The 17,519-nt window shown below is 43.4% G+C and overlaps 2 protein-coding genes and 1 pseudogene across 5 annotated transcripts in view; 1 reads left to right on the top strand and 2 right to left on the bottom strand.

Moving 5' to 3' along the window:
* Positions 1 to 13,278, bottom strand: part of LOC119210430 (peroxisomal succinyl-coenzyme A thioesterase-like) — a 65,943-nt gene extending 52,665 nt beyond the window's left edge. Inside the window, exons 1-11 of one of the 2 annotated variants that reach the window (XM_062559393.1) lie at positions 13,095 to 13,278; positions 10,741 to 11,041; positions 10,553 to 10,652; positions 10,292 to 10,482; positions 10,044 to 10,204; positions 9,828 to 9,947; positions 9,661 to 9,743; positions 9,482 to 9,575; positions 9,208 to 9,288; positions 8,632 to 8,773; positions 8,207 to 8,537 (exon numbers count right to left, since the gene is read on the bottom strand). In XM_062559393.1, coding sequence (XP_062415377.1) covers positions 8,413 to 8,537; positions 8,632 to 8,773; positions 9,208 to 9,288; positions 9,482 to 9,575; positions 9,661 to 9,743; positions 9,828 to 9,947; positions 10,044 to 10,204; positions 10,292 to 10,482; positions 10,553 to 10,652; positions 10,741 to 11,041; positions 13,095 to 13,160 — 1,464 coding nt within the window. In that variant the 5' untranslated portion in view covers positions 13,161 to 13,278 and the 3' untranslated portion in view covers positions 8,207 to 8,412. Of the gene's footprint in view, positions 1 to 8,206; positions 8,538 to 8,631; positions 8,774 to 9,207; positions 9,289 to 9,481; positions 9,576 to 9,660; positions 9,744 to 9,827; positions 9,948 to 10,043; positions 10,205 to 10,291; positions 10,483 to 10,552; positions 10,653 to 10,740; positions 11,042 to 13,094 lie in introns of those variants that run through there. The other variant, XM_062559391.1, reaches the window with a different exon arrangement.
* LOC134102897 (peroxisomal succinyl-coenzyme A thioesterase-like) lies at positions 1,513 to 4,213 on the bottom strand (annotated as a pseudogene).
* An 828-nt stretch (positions 13,279 to 14,106) lies between the features above and the next one.
* On the top strand, positions 14,107 to 17,168 carry ssbp1 (single-stranded DNA binding protein 1). 3 transcript variants are annotated; one of them, XM_037460422.2, is made up of 7 exons: positions 14,107 to 14,235; positions 14,655 to 14,725; positions 14,949 to 15,006; positions 15,089 to 15,229; positions 15,912 to 15,999; positions 16,104 to 16,192; positions 16,282 to 17,168. In XM_037460422.2, exons 2-7 carry the CDS (start codon positions 14,702 to 14,704, stop codon positions 16,323 to 16,325), a joined length of 444 nt encoding a protein of 147 aa, XP_037316319.1. In that variant the 5' UTR covers positions 14,107 to 14,235; positions 14,655 to 14,701; the 3' UTR covers positions 16,326 to 17,168. The 3 variants fall into 3 exon arrangements, with proteins under 3 accessions (XP_037316319.1, XP_037316320.1, XP_037316321.1); XM_037460423.2 differs by having other exon boundaries at positions 14,193 to 14,354; XM_037460424.2 differs by lacking the exon at positions 14,107 to 14,235 and adding an exon at positions 14,460 to 14,507.
* Positions 17,169 to 17,519: the final 351 nt, after the last annotated feature.

Genomic DNA, 17,519 nt, shown 5'->3' with positions numbered 1-17,519 from the left:
TTAAACAGTACGCTTGGAATTTTATCCGCATTGTGGTCAGCCAAACAACAGACGGTGTGTGTGTAGCTTCTTCGGCAAACTTGGACTTGTGCTGGTCGTCTCGTCATATTCCTTCTGGCTCCAATGTTATATGGCGCAAAGAGCCTTGCTACCTCCGCTGTAACACAGAAAAACGTCACCACTCAATGGTCACCAGTCAGCTAAAACAGCCTCTACTTCTATCTTGGGATGCTCAAACCAGCTAACACCATTAGCGAACTAGCTCGTTTTAAGCTCCCCCAATTAACAATGAACGTGTCACGCACGAAACATCATAATACCACATACAAATTAATTTTCGAGGCGATCTAATTTAACCCACACGTGTGTCCCGAATCATTAATTAGTAGCACACCTGGCTAACATGAAATTACTTAGCTTACCTTGGACAGGTGTACGTGATTGAGCGGCCGGTATCTGCTGTGACGGAGCCGCCGGAGCCGTTGGACTTCTGCGCAGAGCTTCCTCAATCAAATTCGCTGCTTCTCTCAGCAGCTCTGGGCAACTTTTTGACATTTTGTCCTGCACGGCGTCTCAACATTGGGGCTAGCAGGACCGCGTAATCTCCTTTATTTTTAGCCGTTGCAATGAAAGTTCTGTTTAACAGCGTATCCAAACCAACGTAGAGGTGAATAGCGCCACCAAGTGTATTGGAATGTGTTCAGTAGCTCTGCATCAATCCAGTATCTCGAATTGATTTGTCTTGACTTGATGCACAGGGTAACCAATCAGGCGTTAGGTTCCGCCTACCAACTTTTGATGGGTCAATTTGACAGTTTTAAGTAATTCATGAAGCGCTGCAACGCAGGCCCATGAAATGTAAATGTAAATAGTAAAATAGTTATATATGCATTTTACATACAATGAATCAGTATTTTAATTAATTAATGACACATTTAATTACACTTTTATGTATTTAATTCTAATTTTAATTAATTAATGACACATTTAAGTAATTATTTAATGGTGTGTTTATTTATTTCATTGTGGCCCTTTTAGTCCTCCATATGTAGGTGGTGACGGTGCCACCCTTGAAAGGACCGACGGACACGCATGACGGGAGGAAGGCGGCCGCAAATACCGTCATTGACCTCATGGCTGAGGTTGTGAACCAGGCTGTCGCCGTTTTGGGCCCGTTCAGCTTGTCATAGTAATTTTGTTTTGTGACAATCTTTTTTGTACAATAAACCGGCAACATTGGATGGTCAAACTCCCTTTGCATTGAATTATTGGACAGAACTGCGAGTCTTGACATTGCTTTCCTGCTTTCCTCATTGTGGTAAAATCAACAAGGACATAGAAATAGGATCTAAGGGTTTAAAGGAAAAAACTCAACTGTTTTTGCCACTACAATAATAATAATAGAACATAAAAGTGGAAGTCGTCACAAACACTGAAGATTTAACACCAGAAAGAGTTTCATCATCTTTAATAATATTACTCTTCTGACATTTTCTCTAGAAACACTCTTGTGGGTGAATCATTTCTTTACACGGAAATATTTTCATTTCAATGAATAATAATAATAATTTTGGGGACACTGTGGACACCGTGTCGTCACCACCATGTCTCTGCAGAGGTTGCCATGCGACGCACAAGCTCCTCTGCCTTCACATCTTGGCTCTGGTGGGGTCGTTGGAATACAGGTGCTGCTGTAGAAAAGCCAAGATCTTCTTCCAGGAGTCCTCTTGAGCATCTGAATGAGCTTTGGTTTGTCCTCCCAAAAGTAGTATGACTGGAACACACCACATGGTTGATGGTCAGATGCATCATGAAACTCATCGTGAAATACAGAACTCTCTTTAACAGACTGAGTCTATTTGATTGGCTTCAATAAATCACCCTTCTCTCTTGTGGTTTTCTTCATGAAATTGGTGGCTCTGAAGTGAGGCGAGTAGGGCGGCTCGATCAGATGTCCAGTAGCTGGGTATTCGATCCTGGTCAGCAGGTGGTCTTTCCCTGCTGCTCGCATCATGTGGGCCATCTACAGGTTTCAAAGGTCAAAACAGCACTGATTTCATTGGGGGGTGTTTTTGGTTCTAGGTCTTCACCAAACAAACGCTCCTTCACTTGCTATCTCCTAATCTGAAAACAGAACACAAAAATATTCTTTTTCATTGCATTTGTGCTGTCATTTTATTTAAGCCTGATTCTTTTAGTCCATTGTTGCACTAGTTGTAACCAATAAATGATTAATTTAACTTGCAGTTAATGATAAATAAACTGATGAGTTGTTGGTGGTCTCACTTTGATAACGCAGATTCAAATTCAACTAGTTGACTCTTGCAGATTCATCGATGCTCTTATTCACTTTGCACAAAGTACCTGCAAGTTTTAATGAGCAAACTGCTCTTAACTCCACCTCATTGTGTGTGTGTGTGTGTGCGTGCACTCACATCCTCAGCAGCCTCCACTGCTGGCATGTTCTGATCGTCGAGGCCGTTCACCAACAACATTGGGCAGTTTATTTTCCCCACCTTCAAGAGGACCAATCGCCACACGTGTTAGTGAGAATGAACTAAAATGAGCCATCAGAAGTGGTTTTAACATTCCAGTGCAATGCATAGACTGACATTGGAAGAGGACGTTCCACACTGATGTCCCCTGTGAACTTGTCGAAACCAGCACATCGTCTCATCCTTGTGTTTCAATAGTGCAACAAGTACTTACGTCAATTTTCTTAGCGGGGTCACCAGGGTTTGTCATAACAATGATTCACCACGGCATCAGTACAGCTGTGTGTGTGTGTTTCATGGCTTTGTGTTGCTTATGTTACCTACGCGACCATCGTCTGGTAGATTCCTGTGAGCGACGCCCCGCGTGGACAAATGTGGACGCCACTGACACAAACGCAACAACGAGGCTGAAACAAAACACGGTTCACCGTTAAGACCTCGCGGTTCTCCACGCGATCAGGACTGAAAGTTCTGCCCAGATGTTTTGCATTCGGTACTTGCCTTGATGACGGTGCTCTCGGCTGCCAAATGATTGGTGATGATCGCGCCAAGGCAAAGACCAAGAATTCCAACTCTGTCTGGGCTCACCAGGGGATGGAGCCTGATCACGTTAAACGCCGTCTGTGCAGAAGGAGACTTAAGACATTGAGACGGACCACGATCCAAACAAAATGAGCCACGCAAGCCTCTTATTTTGAAATATAAATAAACACAAACCTCAAAGTACTCGAACTCTTTGCTGGCTGACGCCAGCTCACCGACAGCACAGTACTGCAGCGCCAGAGAGGCGTAACCGTGAGAGGCGAGTAGGGCCGACCGATACTCCACCAGCCCCCCGCTTGAGCCCCACATGTCCATCATCCCGGGGAAGGGTCCTGGACCTGAGGCACGGAGGGAGAGGTTTTACTGATCCTACCTACCTACAACACACAGACGGTATAAGAGGAGGACGTGCTCCTCAGGAGGACCTGGAGGTATGAACAGCGTCCCTCGCACTCCTTTCTCTTGGACTTCCACCCTGCGGACTCCTGGACCTATGAACCATCTCTCCGAGAGCACCGAGGCCAGGGGAGGCCGCTCTGTGAAGCCCTCCTCCACGTGGCCGTCGTAGACCGAGATGTGGACCAGCTGGGGGGTGCAGACGTTCTTCTTCCTCAACCTTGAACAGAGACTCAAAGTATCAAAGCTGAGACCTCAAGGCGAGACCTTCACGTCACTGGATGTTTTACCTGAGGCCTTTGCGGCTGCCAGGGACGGGACGCATACTCCACAGCAACCCCATGGCTTCTTTTCCTGTGTACGTTCCCCCAAAGCTGAAATCATCTGCAACTACAGACGGTATTTTTGGACGTCAACAAAACACAAAACAAACAAAAAGTGAAGTCCGGAGGTCTGAGGCGTTTAAAGGAGAGCTCACCCGAGACGCTTCCCCACTGGTCGCTGACGTAGTGTCCGTAGGCCTCCCACAGGTCCTCGTCCTCGGAGCGGTGGAGGGAGTGAAGGGTCACCGCGGAGCCCGGAGGCAGATTCTGCACTGTCACCCGGAAGGTCTCGTCCACCAGGGCCCGAGAGGGGACGACGGAGAGGACTGGGGAGGCGGCCGAGGACATGGTGGAGGAGGGTCTGAGCCGACGAGCAAGAAGCGACACGGGTGACGAGGGTCCTTGGTTCCTGAGCAGCGTGAACAAGAGATGGAGGAGCGTCACCGTGGTAACTACCTGTTGAGTAGTTCAATACGAAGCACATGCAAAGAAAGAGTTTATCAAGCATTGTAGAAAACATGGACTCCAGCAGAGACCAAAGAGAGTGAACTGTTCTATCACCACCTTCGTATTATCAGACATCTCTTCTCATATCTTCATATCTTCTTCATAAAGTCAGATTTGCTATTTTAAAAAAGAGAAAAGGACTCAATGGGCTAATAATGAATGAAACAACAAATTAAAAAGGTGTTTAGTGATGATCTGCTTCGATTGCAATGAGACGCCTATGTTTGCTCAAACTTGACCCAATGTATCTCAATCTCAACAAACCCTTTTGAATAATCACCACAGCCTCTGGACATAAGGAAACTAGAAAATGCATTTCCTGCTGAAAATGGGTTGGAATGCTAAAAGCTGAAATTAATTATAAAGAAATGCAAAAAATACAGAATTTAATTTTTTTTAAATGCTGAAGATATAGACATCCGAAAAGCTTAAATGAATTTAAAAGAATTCCTGGAAATATATGGAGCCAAATGGAGTCAAAAGTTTTGTTCATTCGAAAAAATAATGTGAACCTGAAAGTTTAAGTTTTGTTGTTGAACATTGAAAAATACAACACTGTATTCAAAATACAAATGAGTGGACAAAAAATATTTTTGTGTTGAATATAGTTTCGACTCAGTTTTATTATTTTTTGGAATAAAATATTTCTTTTCAGTCTTAACTTTTGTTTCTTTTTTGATATTCACTGTATTATATTTTTTGGTTGCAGATTCAAGTACAAACTTTTTTTCCCGGCATAATACCAGCTCGCTAAACAAAACTTAGTCTGTGGCGTCAATCGTTTTTACATCCAATCTTAAATAAAGTGAAAAGAAACTGTTGATTCTTAAGTCTCGCGTGCCCACGTCTCCATAAGGCAATACGGTTGATGAAATTGTCACTCACGATGACACGCCCCTCTCAGTCGACACCCCGCCCCCTACGCCACATCAGGCTCAAAAGTCTGAATGTGAAAAATAAAGATCCGAACGCGAAAAAAAGTTTTGTACCTGAATCTGCAACCGAAAAATATAGTACAGTGAATATCAACAACACTGACAATATCAATTTCCGAGTTCCAAAAGTTAAAAGTGCTCACGAAGTGTTAACGTGACGGTTTAACTCACCTGGTTAGAGACACGTCTCTGCAACTGCCCCAAAGCTCTGACTTTGAATCTGCTCTGTACTCTTTCCTTGTGGTGGAAGTCCTTATAACAAGGGGGGTCTCTTTGTTTCTTTATCTGCCGGGTTAATGTAATCATCCTGGCTTTGTCAAATATAAAGTTGAGCACTTCACGCTACCAGGCCCAGCTGTGGAGACATTGGTACAGTTGTCTGTTCATAAGGCCTGTGTAGGTCTATGTACTCAGCTTGACCCTGTTTGTATTTTATTTTCTATATATATATATTTACTGTTTTTGTACTATCTGGACCTTGAGTCTGTAATAAAGAGTTGATTGATTGATTGATTCATGAGGCTCATTGTTCATTGTTCATTGGTCATTGGCTCATTGTTCTGCACATTGATCGATCAACGACATGGTTGAAGATCAGATGAAGTGAAAATCTCTATTATTAAAAACAAATGTTTTGAAATAAACCAAGAGTTTATAAAATATTTAAGCTGTTGGAGTTTTTAAGTATTAATTATTAAATCATAGCATATAATATCAGATCAATATCATGACACTAAAAATCACATTTGCAACAAAATGTCAGGGTCTATGCCTCATTACAATACATTATTACATTACATGTCATTTAGCTGACGCTTTTATCCAAAGCGACGTACAATAAGATATGATCATTAAAGTCATAGCATCAAGTGCTATTTGATAACTAAATAATCTATGTTTGATTAGGATGTAATGCAAGGAAATAAAAAACATTGGTATCACACATCAATTGCTGTGATTTTGATAGTATTTCTGATTGTTTAGGAATGTTTTGTAATTTATGTCTGCTGGGATTATCAGACACCTGAGACCTGTAAAAAATTACAATGGGTACATCTCCTGCTCTTAACTGCATTTTTAAAAATGCTCATATTCAATATTTATCATTAGTACTTGGAATCATTTATAAGTTTCACACATTTTGTATAGTCTTGAACTGAGCTTTTCCCCTCTTAGCGATTGACCGGCACATCTGTAACATCACTAACCAAGCATCGCGCTCAACACACTCAGGCCCTCCAGTCCTCTCCAGATCCTCAGTCCCCCCCCAATAAAGACTCAACCACTTCTGAGTGCACTCAGCTCCTGGGTCCAGCACTAGAACAACATGACGCAATTAAGTTAATTACATAACAGAAAGCTAACTCCTAAAATAAAGTAAGAAAGTCAATATTTAAAGTAAAAACTATTTCATTGTCCTACTGTTTACACATATTTAATTCAGGTGTGAAGAGATCCAACACAAGAAAAGACAATATTATATTGTTCTCATGGTTTAAAAGAGAGCTGCGTCAATGGTTATTAGAAGCAACTCTATTCTGGTAACACAGTTGAAGTCCAGGTTGTATTGAGCTCTTCTATTGTTCATTTTCTGTGCCTTCCTTTTGGATATTTCTTGGGAATGTTTGCAAAAACGATTGTGATTGGCGGAGCGGCATCACGTGGCATGTTTGCAACGCATGTAATCGATCAGAGTTTTTAGAGACCAAGAAATGTTTCCTGGACTACAAAAGTACGAACGACAAACGATACTTAGAGTTCTAAAAGTTTAAAGTGTTTTAACTCTCCTGGTTTGAGACACGTTGCCAGCAGGTCTGCAACTGCCTCAAAGCTCTGCAGCGGACTTTAAACGTTTTCCTCTGAGTGGAACGCCTTAAAGCTGGGGGGGGGGGTTTCACTCCCTCCCTACCCCCCCAATAAAGACTCTTAACATGAACATTTATTTAGTTGAAGAAAAGGGAATTCATGTTTTAGGATCCAGGTCTACATCTATTGTTCATTTTCTGTGCCTTCCTTTTGGATATTTCTTGGGTATGTTTGCAAAATTTATTGGACTGATCTCTGGTGGGGACGAGTCCGCCTACAGGTGGGAGTCTGACCACCTGGTGACGTGGTGCAGCCAGAACAACCTGGAGCTCAATGCCCTGAAGACAGTGGAGATAGTCGTGGACTTCAGGAAGAATGCAGCCCCACCTTCCCCCCTCACCTTGTGTGACTTCCCCGTCACCATTTTAGACTCCTTCCGTTTCCTGGGCTCCATCATCACCCAGGACCTCAAGTGGGAGCTGAACATCAGCTCCATCACCAAAAAGGCTCAGCAGAGGATGTTCTTCCTGAGGCAGTTGAAGAAATTCAACCTGCCAAAGACGATGATGGTGCACTTCTACACGGCCATCGAGTCCATCCTCTGCTCCTCCATCACAGTGTGGTACGCTGCAGCCACTGCCAAGGACAAGGGCAGGCTGCAGCGTGTCATCCGCTCTGCTGAGAAGGTAATTGGCTGCAATCTGCCGTCTCTTCCACGGAATGTTGTAGAGGTGTGTCATCCAAGACAACCCCCCAACACCCATTGCTTTTAGCATCTCTGGACGAATCTCATCAGTCCTCTGGGTTTTGCCACTGCAGAGTTGTTTGACTACCTCAGTGACCTCCACCAGGCAAATTGACAAAAATCCCAGAGGCTGCTGCCCTTCCAGAATGTCAGTACACTGCAACTGCCTCCGGAGTCCAACCGGCTATCGTAACCCGGAAGGCCTCCTTTTTCAGTCGGACAGCTTCCCTGACCACCAGTGTCCACTACGGGGTTCAAGGGTTACTGCCCCATGGACCTCGAGGCCACAACTCACTGTCGCAGCTTTAGCAATGGAAGTTTTGAACATACACCAAAACGTGTAGATGTCCTCAGATGATGTGCACTCTGAATAAAAAAATTTGAAATGGAAGTCGTCAAACACTGAAGATTAAACACCAGAAATAGTTGAATCATCTTTAATAATATTACTCTTCCGACATTCTTCTAGAAATACTCTGGGTGAATCATTTATTTACACAGAAACATTTATTTAAATGACTAATGAAAATCATTTTAGGGACACTAAATAATAAGAACAAACACAAGTTAACCATTGACGGCATCATCATGAGCGTTCATTTAATGGACACTAGTCTCGTCGCCACCATGTCTCTGCAGAGGTTGCCATGGTTCCTCTGCCTTCACATCTTGGCTCCGGTGGGGTCGTTGGAGTACAGGTGCTGCTGTAGAAAAGCCAAGATCTTCTTCCAGGAGTCCTCTTGAGCATCTGAATGAGATTTGGTTTGTCCCCCCCAAAGTAGTATGACTAAACACACCACATGGGTGATGGTCAGATGCATCATGAAATACAGAACTATCTTTAACAGACTGAGTCTATTTGATTGGCTTCAATAAATCACCCTTCTCTCTTGTGCTTTTCTTCATGAACTTGGTGGCTCTGAAGTGAGGCGAGTAGGGCGGCTCGATCAGATGTCCAGTAGCTGGGTATTCGATCCTGGTCAGCAGGTGGTCTTTCCCTGCTGCTCGCATCATGTGGGCCATCTACAGGTTTCAAAGGTCAAAACAGCACTGATGTCATTGTTTCGTTTTTTTTTTAGTTCTGACGGAATTTCTTCACCAAACAAACGCTCCTTCACTTGCTATCTCCTAATCTGAAAACAGAACACAAAAATATCCTTTTTTCATTGCATTTGTGCTGTCATTTTAATTAAGCCTCATTCTTTTAGTCCATTGTTGCACTAGTTGTAACCAATAAATGATTCATTCAACTTGCAGTTAATGATAAATTAACTGATTAACTGTTGGTGGTGTACGTCTCACTGTGATGACACAGATTCAAATTCAATCAGTTGACTCTTGCAGATTCATCGATGCTCTTATTCACTCTGTACAAAGTACCTGCAAGTTTTAATGAGCAAACTGCTCTTAACTCCACCTCATTGTGTGTGTGTGTGTGTGTGTGTGCGTGCACTCACATCCTCAGCAGCCTCCACTGCTGGCATGTTCTGATCGTCGAGGCCGTTCACCAACAACATTGGGCAGTTTATTTTCCCCACCTTCAAGAGGACCAATCGCCACACGTGTTAGTGAGAATGAACTAAAATGAGCCATCAGAAGTGGTTTTAACATTCCAGTGCAATGCATAGACTGACATTGGAAGAGGACGTTCCACACTGATGTCCCCTGTGAACTTGTCGAAACCAGCACATCGTCTCATCCTTGTGTTTCAATAGTGCAACAAGTACTTACGTCAATTTTCTTAGCGAGGTCACCAGAGATTGGGAGTAGCCTGTATCGCCATATCTCCTGGTTGTTCTCGTCCACTTGTGTCTTGTGAGCGTTCCTGTCATAACAATGATTTACCACGGCATCAGTACAGTTGTGTGTGTGTTTGTGTTTAGTGGCTTTGTGTTGCTTATGTTACCTACGCGACCATCGCCTTGTAGATTCCTGTGAGCGACGCCCCGCGTGGACAAATGTGGACGCCACTGACACAAACGCAACAACGAGGCTGAAACAAAACACAAAGATCTTGCGGTTCTCCACGCGATCAGGACTGAAAGTTCTGCCCAGATGTTTTGCATTCGGTACTTGCCTTGATGACGGTGCTCTCGGCTGCCAAATGATTGGTGATGATCGCGCCAAGGCAAAGACCAAGAATTCCAACTCTGTCTGGGCTCACCAGGGGATGGAGCCTGATCACGTTAAACGCCGTCTGTGCAGAAGGAGACTTAAGACATTGAGACGGACCACGATCCAAACAAAATGAGCCACGCAAGCCTCTTATTTTGAAATATAAATAAACACAAACCTCAAAGTACTCGAACTCTTTGCTGGCTGACAGCTCACCGGCAGCAAAGTACTGCAGCGCCAGAGAGGCGTAACCGTGAGAGGCGAGCAGGGCCGACCGATACTCCACCAGCCCCCCCCCTCCGCCCCACATGTCCATCACGCCGGGGAAGGGTCCTGGACCTGAGGCACGGAGGCAGAAGTTTTACTGATCCTACCTACCTACAACACACGGACGGTATAAGAGGAGGACGTGCTCCTCAGGGGGACCTGGAGGTATGAACAGCGTCCCTCGCACTCCTTTCTCTTGGACTTCCACCCTGCGGACTCCTGGACCTATGAACCATCTCTCCGAGAGCACCGAGGCCAGGGGAGGCCGCTCTGTGAAGCCCTCCTCCACGTGGCCGTCGTAGACCGAGATGTGGACCAGCTGGGGAGTGCAGACGTTCTTCTTCCTCAACCTTGAACAGAGACTCAAAGTATCAAAGCTGAGACCTCAAGGAGAGACCTTCACGTCACTGGATGTTTTACCTGAGGCCTTTGCAGCTGCCAGGGACGGGACGCATACTCCACAGCAACCCCATGGCTTCTTTTCCTGTGTATGTTCCCCCGAAGCTGAAATCATCTGCAACTACAGACGGTATTTTTGGAAGTCAACAAAACACAAAACAAACAAAAAGTGAAGTCCGGAGGTCTGAGGCGTTTAAAGGAGAGCTCACCCGAGACGCTTCCCCACTGGTCGCTGACGTAGTGTCCGTAGGCCTCCCACAGGTCCTCGTCCTCGGAGCGGTGGAGGGAGTGAAGGGTCACCGCGGAGCCCGGAGGCAGATTCTGCACAGTCACCCGGAAGGTCTCGTCCACCAGGGCCCGAGAGGGGACGACGGAGAGGACTGGGGAGGCGGCCGAGGACATGGTGGAGGATGGTCTGAGCCGACGAGCAAGAAGCGACACGGGTGACGAGGGTCCTTGGTTCCTGAGCAGCGTGAACAAGAGATGGAGGAGCGTGACCGTGGTAACTACCTGTTGAGTAGTTCAATACGAAGCATTATATTCAACAAAAAAAATGTGAACCTGAAAGTTTAAGTTTTGTTGTTGAACATTGAAAAATACAACACTGTATTCAAAATACAAATGAGTGGACTTTTGTGTTCAATATAGTTTTGGCTCAGTTTTATTATTTTTTTAATAATATATTTCTTTTCATTTTTAACTTCAATTTATTTTTGATATTCACTGTATTATAGTTTTTGGTTGCAGATTCAAGTACAAACTTTTTTTCCAGGTGCAAAACAATAGAATGCAGTTTTATTCCAAATTAAATAAATGAATAAATGCATTTGAAATACATCGTGAAATAAATAAATGAGGCAATAAATACATGTAATCATTTCATGGTACTTTTATTTCATAAGTACACATTTATTTATTTCATAATGGCACTTTTATTTCATTTCACATTATTGTATGCAAATCAGGGGGCGTGGCTATCTCTCACATTCAGAGCAGACAACAGAGCCGTGTGCAAAAAAAGGCTGGCAGTGAAAGGGCTAGAAATAGGCTAGGTTAGTTGTAGCCTTCTTATACAGCTACTGTCTATGGTTGTAGTAGCAGATAAGGTACTGGTTCATTCATTACAATGTCTGAGAAAAGTATCTGACTTATTGAGAGCGGCTGCCAACCGCCTCGATGGGATGGAAACCCCCACCACCTACAACCAAACACCACCTAGAGCTGCCGAAGTTGGAACCGCAAGCTAGTATTTCCCAAAAACACTCAATATGTGTCATAATAGTATCTGCAGATAACCCATCGATCGTTGATCGATTTAATCTGCTAATGCTAGCATGCTATCTCGGAGCCCATTGATGTCTTTCATTATGTCAACACTCTCACGTCCCTGAGCCAGCCTCTTTTGCACACGGCTCTGTTGTCTGTTCTGAATGTGAGAGATAGCCACGCCCCCTGATTTGCATACAAGTGAAATGAAATAAAAGTGCCATTATGAAATAAAATAAAATGTGTTCTTATGAAATGATTAAATGTATTTAATATTTATGTTTTTATTGCCTCATTTATTCATTTCACGATGTATTTCAAATGCATATTTAATTTATTTATTTAATTTTTAATAAAACGGCATTCCATACAAAACGCTTATTTTTTAGGTTCAAAACTTTTTTTCGCGTTCAGACTTTTGACCCTTATGTGGCGTAGGGGGCGGGGCGTCAACTGCGAGGGGCGTGTCATCGTGAGTGACAGTTTCATAAACCGTATTGCCTTATGGAGACGTGGGCACGCGACACTTAAGAATCAACAGTTTCTTTTCACTATATTTAAGATTGGATGTAAAACGATTGACGCCACAGACCAAGTTTTGTTTAGCGAGCTGGTATTAAGCTTGCTATGAATCGCAGAATAAGACCAATTAACTAGCTCTGAATATACCGTTCATCAACCACACGTGAATCACTGAAGTTTCCCACTTTTACACACAAGTGTGAACGCAGCGCAGCGTCCGTGCGATGGCGTCTGAGTTCGGTAAAGTTGGAAAGATAGTCACAGATGCGGGCTTCCTGGTTAAATAGCTGGTCAGCGAAACGTAAACCCTGACGACGCCTCTCTGTTACCATGGTGATGTCGCTTTGCAGACGGCCGCGGCGTACTCGTCACACAGGAAGCCGCACATTAAGATCAACGTGATTGGTCCAGCTCGCAGACCAGTCCGTGCTGATAAAACGATGCTTAGTGGGGTTGCAGCTGGTTGTCTACATCGCCACGGTTACAGAGAGGTGTAGTTGGCGTTTTAACAACGCTTCGCTGACGAGCTACTGAACCGAGACGTCCGAACCTGTCCTCAGCCTTATTTGTTAAGCTGTCACTCATGATGACACGCCCCTCTCAGTCGACGCCCCGCCCGCTACGTCACATCAGACTCAGAAGATCCGAACGCGAAAAAAAGTTTTGTACCTGAATCTGCAACCGAAAAATATAGTACAGTGAATATCAACAACACTAACACTATAAATTAAAGTTAAAAGTGCTCACGAAGTGTTAACGTGACGGTTTAACTCACCTGGTTAGGGACACGTCGCCAGAAGGTCTGCGCAAGGAGCTCTGCAACTGCCCCAAAGCTCTGCATTCTTTCCTTGTGGTGGAAGTCCTTATAACAGGGGGGTTTCTTTGTGGGTTTCTTTGTTAAAGTTGAGCACTTCACGCTACCAGGCCCAGCTGTGGAGACATTGGTACAGTTGTCTGTTCACAAGGCCTTTGTAGGTCTATGTTATTTTATATATTTACTGTTTTTCAACTATCTGGACCTTGAGTCGGTATTAAAGAGTTGATTGATTGATTGATTGATTGTAGAAACCTGCTGAGGCTCATTGTTCATTGTTCATTGGCTCATTGTTCTGCACATTGATCGATCAACGACATTGTCGAAGATCAGATCAAGTGAAAATCTCTATTATTAAAAACAAATGTTTGGAAATAAACCAAGAGTTTATAAAATATATAAGCTGTAAGAGTTTTTAAGTATTAATTATTAAATCATATCATATAATATCAGATCAATATCATGACACTAAAAATCACATTTGCAACAAAATGTCAGGGTCTATGCCTCATTACAATACATTATTACATTACATGTCATTTAGCTGACGCTTTTATCCAAAGCGACGTACAATAAGATATGATCATTAAAGTCATAGCATCAAGTGCTATTTGATAACTAAATAATCTATGTTTGATTGGGATGTAATGCAAGGAAATAAAGAAACATTGGTATCACACATCAATTGCTGTGATTTTGATAGTATTTCTGATTGTTTAGGAATGTTTTGTAATTTATGTCTGCTGGGATTATCAGACACCTGAGACCTGTAAAAAATTACAATGGGTACATCTCCTGCTCTTAACTGCATTAAAAAAATACTCATATTCAATATTTAGAATAAAAAAAAAGACATTTTACTCCATCTTAATATAATATGTTGTTTTTAGTATTACAGGGATGCATCTGCCAGAGAAGAGCACTATTTCCAATATTTTGAATTATAATGTATGTTCATATTAAACAAAAACCGATCGAATAGGATCGTTCAACGTTTTTACTGTGCGGAACCTTTGTATTCTGGTAGCTGGTCGGACCCGTTTTAGAGACGGACCGGAAGCAGCGTGAGGTTACAGAAGGCGCTTCAGAAGTCCGCCGCCTGGTGAGTTCTCAGACGACTTTTCGTGTCCTTCTTTTGGGAAACGCTTCACACCGTTTTCTATCAAACACACGTCCGCGAGACCCTGCAGCTCCCCCGCCGTGACCTTTGACCCCCAAACGGTATATTTTTAAACACGTTAACTGGTCGATGTCCTTTCTTTATTTCCATATCCGCTTGGCGGGAGATCACAGAAGCTCACGCGAGTCCACGCTGTCCGTCCCGCGTCGTTGTGTGTGAACTATATCGATCTGGGGCCAATTAAAGTAGAGACGGTGTGGTGATCGATGCAGTCTATATAATAATAATCAATATAAGTCAATAAAAATGATCGTGCTCGCATCGGTGATAAAGTATAATTGAGTGAGCTTGATGTTGCTTCGTCTCTCCCTAAGAGGCTGTTTGTTGATGTTGTTTTTCAGATCAGTCTCTTTAAAGTCTCCCCAGCTGTGTGCGCAGTGCGGACACGATGTTGAGAAGAGCCTCTTCGCAGGTGAGCCGTTCTCTCTTGATCCAATAAATAGTTGTTTGCTTTATAAAATCTGTCAAATCAAGTCCCTCCCCGTGTCTCTCTAAGTTTTTAAACAGTATATGAATTGATTTGTTTGCAGGCATTTTACATTAATTATGAATTGGATTGTTCGCCACAAATAAAAACCTCTCCATTGAGTAGAAATGAGGGGGTTAAGTGAACATTTAACGTCCTCCCTGCACAGATCTTCAGGCAGGTGGTGAGATACGGCAGCACGGACGCCAGCCTCATCCTGGAGAGATGTGAGTTCTGGGGGAGGAGGACCTGCACGTGCCGGCCTCTCAATTAGTACACGTGACTGACCTTAAACGTCTGCATCTCCAGCGATCAACCGCGTGCAGCTGTTGGGCCGAGTGGGTCAGGACCCCGTGATGAGACAGGTGGAGGGTCGTAACCCGGTCACCATCTTCTCGCTGGCGACCAATGAAATGTGGCGCTCTGGAGACGGAGAGACGAGCCCAACGGGTAGGCTGTCAATGGGATCTTGATGATGGAAGGACGCTGGGGGACAGTATTTGATGTGGCGCATTTTGTAGGAGTTGACTTTGTCCACTAGAGGTCACTGTAACGCCGCGTCTTCTGACAGTGAGAATAGAAATCATTGTTTTACAGAATATGCAAGTTTAACTAATGAGTAACGAGGAATGCTATTCCAGTATGAATGTTCCTGTTAACTTTGATAAGCATGATGGAGACTCGTAATCACGTTTAGCATACTCGTATTCATATTTCATTGATATAATGTTTAAGTCTTTTTTTTCTATTCTAATCATGTTTCTATTTTCAGTATCAGTTTAATTAAGTAGTTTAAATGTATTAGAAATGTGCGTCCTTATTTCTTGCATAACAATAAACCCAGTAAGATAAAACAAACACTCAAAGCGCTACAACAAAAGAAAGTTAGATGCATATTTACAATGACATAAATTATAATACATGTACAATATTGGAAATAACATCAATGCAAGTCAGCACAAAATGAATTAACTTAATTCACAACAAAACTAATAAATCTGCCCCTGCATGTTTGTAACATTGCAAACATGCGTTTATGTATTATTAAAAGTAAGCTGGAGCAACATGCTGACGTGTGTAAATGTAAAGAAAGAAGATGATCCATGTGTTGTTGTTGTTGTTGTGACTCCAGGGGACATCAGTCAGAAGACCACGTGGCACCGCGTGTCTGTGTTCAAGCCCGGTTTGAGAGACGTGGCCTACCAGTACGTCAAGAAAGGGTACGACCCGGAGTGCACTTGGTTGTTTAACTCGTGTTTTGATGGCACACAGCTGAGAGGAAGCAGACATGCTCTGTGGCTCTGATTCAAAGTGTCTGTTTCAGCTCCCGGATCCTGGTGGAGGGGAAACTGGACTACGGCGAGTACGTGGACAAGAACCAAGTCAGACGCCAGGCCACCACCATCATCGCAGGTGACTGCACTCAAAGTGCACGGGTCGCTGACCCGTCTGCGGATGTGAAAGGACGGACGCGTGTTACCATTTTGTTTTGCTCCCTCCAGACAACATCGTCTTCCTGAGCGACAACGTCCGAGACCGGACATGAAGCGCTCGCCGCCGCCGCCGCTCGGCAGGACGCCTTCTTCTTCTGGTCTCCAGTTTCATACGGAAAGAAGAATTGAGGGGACCCATTTAACTACCCCACCCTTAACTAGAGGAACTGACGTACCCAAAGAGACGGGGGGGGGGCCGAATATGATGAAACACCGGTTATGTTTGGTGCCTCCTGCAGCACTCGAAGCATCAAGAGAAGCAGAAAGCTTGTTGTAGTTTGAATACACATTCTGATTGATGGTTTTCATTGTGATTCTTGTACATAATCCTCAAAGATGCAGATTAGTCAAAGCAAACGTTTCACTTTGTTTAAAGCTAAACTTTCTTTTGCTTGTTTTTTTTTTTGTCCTCCTGTTGACATCCCTGAATTGTGCACACGTGTAACCGCACGTTGATGTTGACCGTTATCTACCAGTTTTCTGCTTTGTCAGTTGTCCTTTTATCTGTTCATCATTTCCTTCTTTCGGCTCACTGCTGCTGCTTCATTTCTCTGTAATTGTTTGTATAATAGACTTTTTTACAGACTTATTTTGTGTTCACATTATTCGTTCCTCTTGAATCGCAGCATGTTGGACTCAACTTGCGGGGTGCTGATAGCTAGAAAGAACTCTGTGGAGGAAAAGAATTTACAAGTAACCTTTAAAAACAAATGACTACAAACAAGTATTGCCCAGAAAATGAGAAATATTTGCATTTAAACATAAAGGTGTGCTTGATTAAACGTGATGTCTTAAAATGTTATGTTTTTGCCAGTGGGCGTTGATTGGCTGTTTCTCTGGCAGCGGGGGCGGGCTTAAGCCAAAGGTATTCTTGGCTTAACTTGATTCGTCGCATTGATGGTCAAAGTCTTTCCTGAGTGGCTGCGTCACCTGTCAATCAAATTATACGAGAATGGAAATTGGCAAGAGCTCTGATTGGTTGGTTATATGTAGGTAGGCCCGGCTGTGAGTTGTTGGGAAACCTGTGGCTTCAGTTTAAAGACGCAATGTCAATTTGACGTATATAGCCAGCGGGAGACCGGAAATGGGTCAACTTGTTTTAAAAATAAAAGCTCGGAATTTTAACTGGATTAAGTGATAACATTCATTTGTTACATTAATATTTAACAGTTGTAAACAAATGTACACGTCTTAACAAAAATCGATGTGCAACTCGGTAACTTAACTTATTGTTTTGCTTGATAACA

Source organism: Pungitius pungitius, chromosome 2 (genome assembly GCF_949316345.1).
Source record: "Pungitius pungitius chromosome 2, fPunPun2.1, whole genome shotgun sequence".
Lineage (NCBI taxonomy): Eukaryota > Metazoa > Chordata > Actinopteri > Perciformes > Gasterosteidae > Pungitius > Pungitius pungitius.
The sequence above is the reverse complement of the archived record's forward strand: the minus strand, read 5'-3'. Positions and strand labels throughout refer to the sequence as shown.

Coding starts and splice junctions, on each gene's coding strand:
- ssbp1 (XM_037460422.2), top strand. CDS start 14,702: ATGTTGAGAAGAGCCTCTTCGCAG. Junction 15,007..15,088: donor CAGCCTCATCCTGGAGAGAT/GTGAGTTCTGGG, acceptor CTGCATCTCCAG/CGATCAACCGCGTGCAGCTG. Junction 16,193..16,281: donor GGCCACCACCATCATCGCAG/GTGACTGCACTC, acceptor TGCTCCCTCCAG/ACAACATCGTCTTCCTGAGC.